This window comes from Myotis davidii, unplaced genomic scaffold (assembly GCF_000327345.1).
Source record: "Myotis davidii unplaced genomic scaffold, ASM32734v1 scaffold295, whole genome shotgun sequence".
NCBI classification, from domain to species: domain Eukaryota; kingdom Metazoa; phylum Chordata; class Mammalia; order Chiroptera; family Vespertilionidae; genus Myotis; species Myotis davidii.
In genome coordinates this window covers 23,596-24,365 of record NW_006286683.1, presented here as the reverse complement: position 1 = coordinate 24,365, position 770 = coordinate 23,596, and the positions used below count along the sequence as shown (strand labels likewise).

At 47.9% G+C, this 770-nt stretch overlaps 1 protein-coding gene across 1 annotated transcript in view; it reads left to right on the top strand.

The window, feature by feature from the left end:
* The window catches only part of LOC102753749 (mitogen-activated protein kinase kinase kinase MLK4), a 27,172-nt gene that overhangs the window by 23,543 nt on the left and 2,859 nt on the right, over positions 1-770 (top strand). The window contains exon 8 of the mRNA XM_015560583.1: positions 651-748. Within this exon, the coding sequence (XP_015416069.1) occupies positions 651-748 (98 nt within the window). The remainder of the gene's footprint in view (positions 1-650; positions 749-770) is intronic.

Genomic DNA, 770 nt, shown 5'->3' with positions numbered 1-770 from the left:
CCCTCCCCTCCTCTCTGTAAAAAATCAATAAAATATATTTTTAAAAAAAAACAAAACAAAACAAAACAAAATTAGACTTATTTGTGGGATCGAATGAACAAAATAGATCCAGAAACAGGGAAGCACAGAACAGACGGACGAATCTCAGAGGGAAGGGGTCGAGGGGGGCGGGAAGATATTAACCATAACTGGGATCGAATGAACAAAATAGATCCAGAAACATGGAAGCATAGAACAGACGGATGAGTCTCAGAGGGAAGGGGGCGAGGGGGGCGGGAAGAGATTAACCACAGAGCTTACACGTGTGGATGCATAACCTACCCCCCTGGTTGGCAAACCGCGGCTCGCGAGCCACATGCAGCTCTTTGGTCCCTCTAGTGTGGCTCTTCCACAAAATACTTTGGACTGACGGGGCCCGGGTTCGATTCCTGGTCAAGGGCATGTACCTCGGTTGCAGGCTCCTGGCCCAGCCCTGGTCGGTGGCATGCAGGAGGCAACCGGTCGATGTCTCTCTCTCACATCGGTGTTTCTCTCTGTCTCTCCCTCTTCCTTCCACTCCCTCTAAAAACCAATGGAAAAAATACCTTCAGGTGAGGATTAAAAAGGAAGGAAGGAAGGAAGGAAATGAAATAATTGTCTTTCTCTCGTAGGATAAGACCTCTCTCGGATGGCAACAGTCCTTGGTCAACCCTCTTCATAAAACATCACAAAACCATGCCTTTGGCATCATTGTTTGTGGACCAACCAGGTACGTGCAGCAAACAACACCA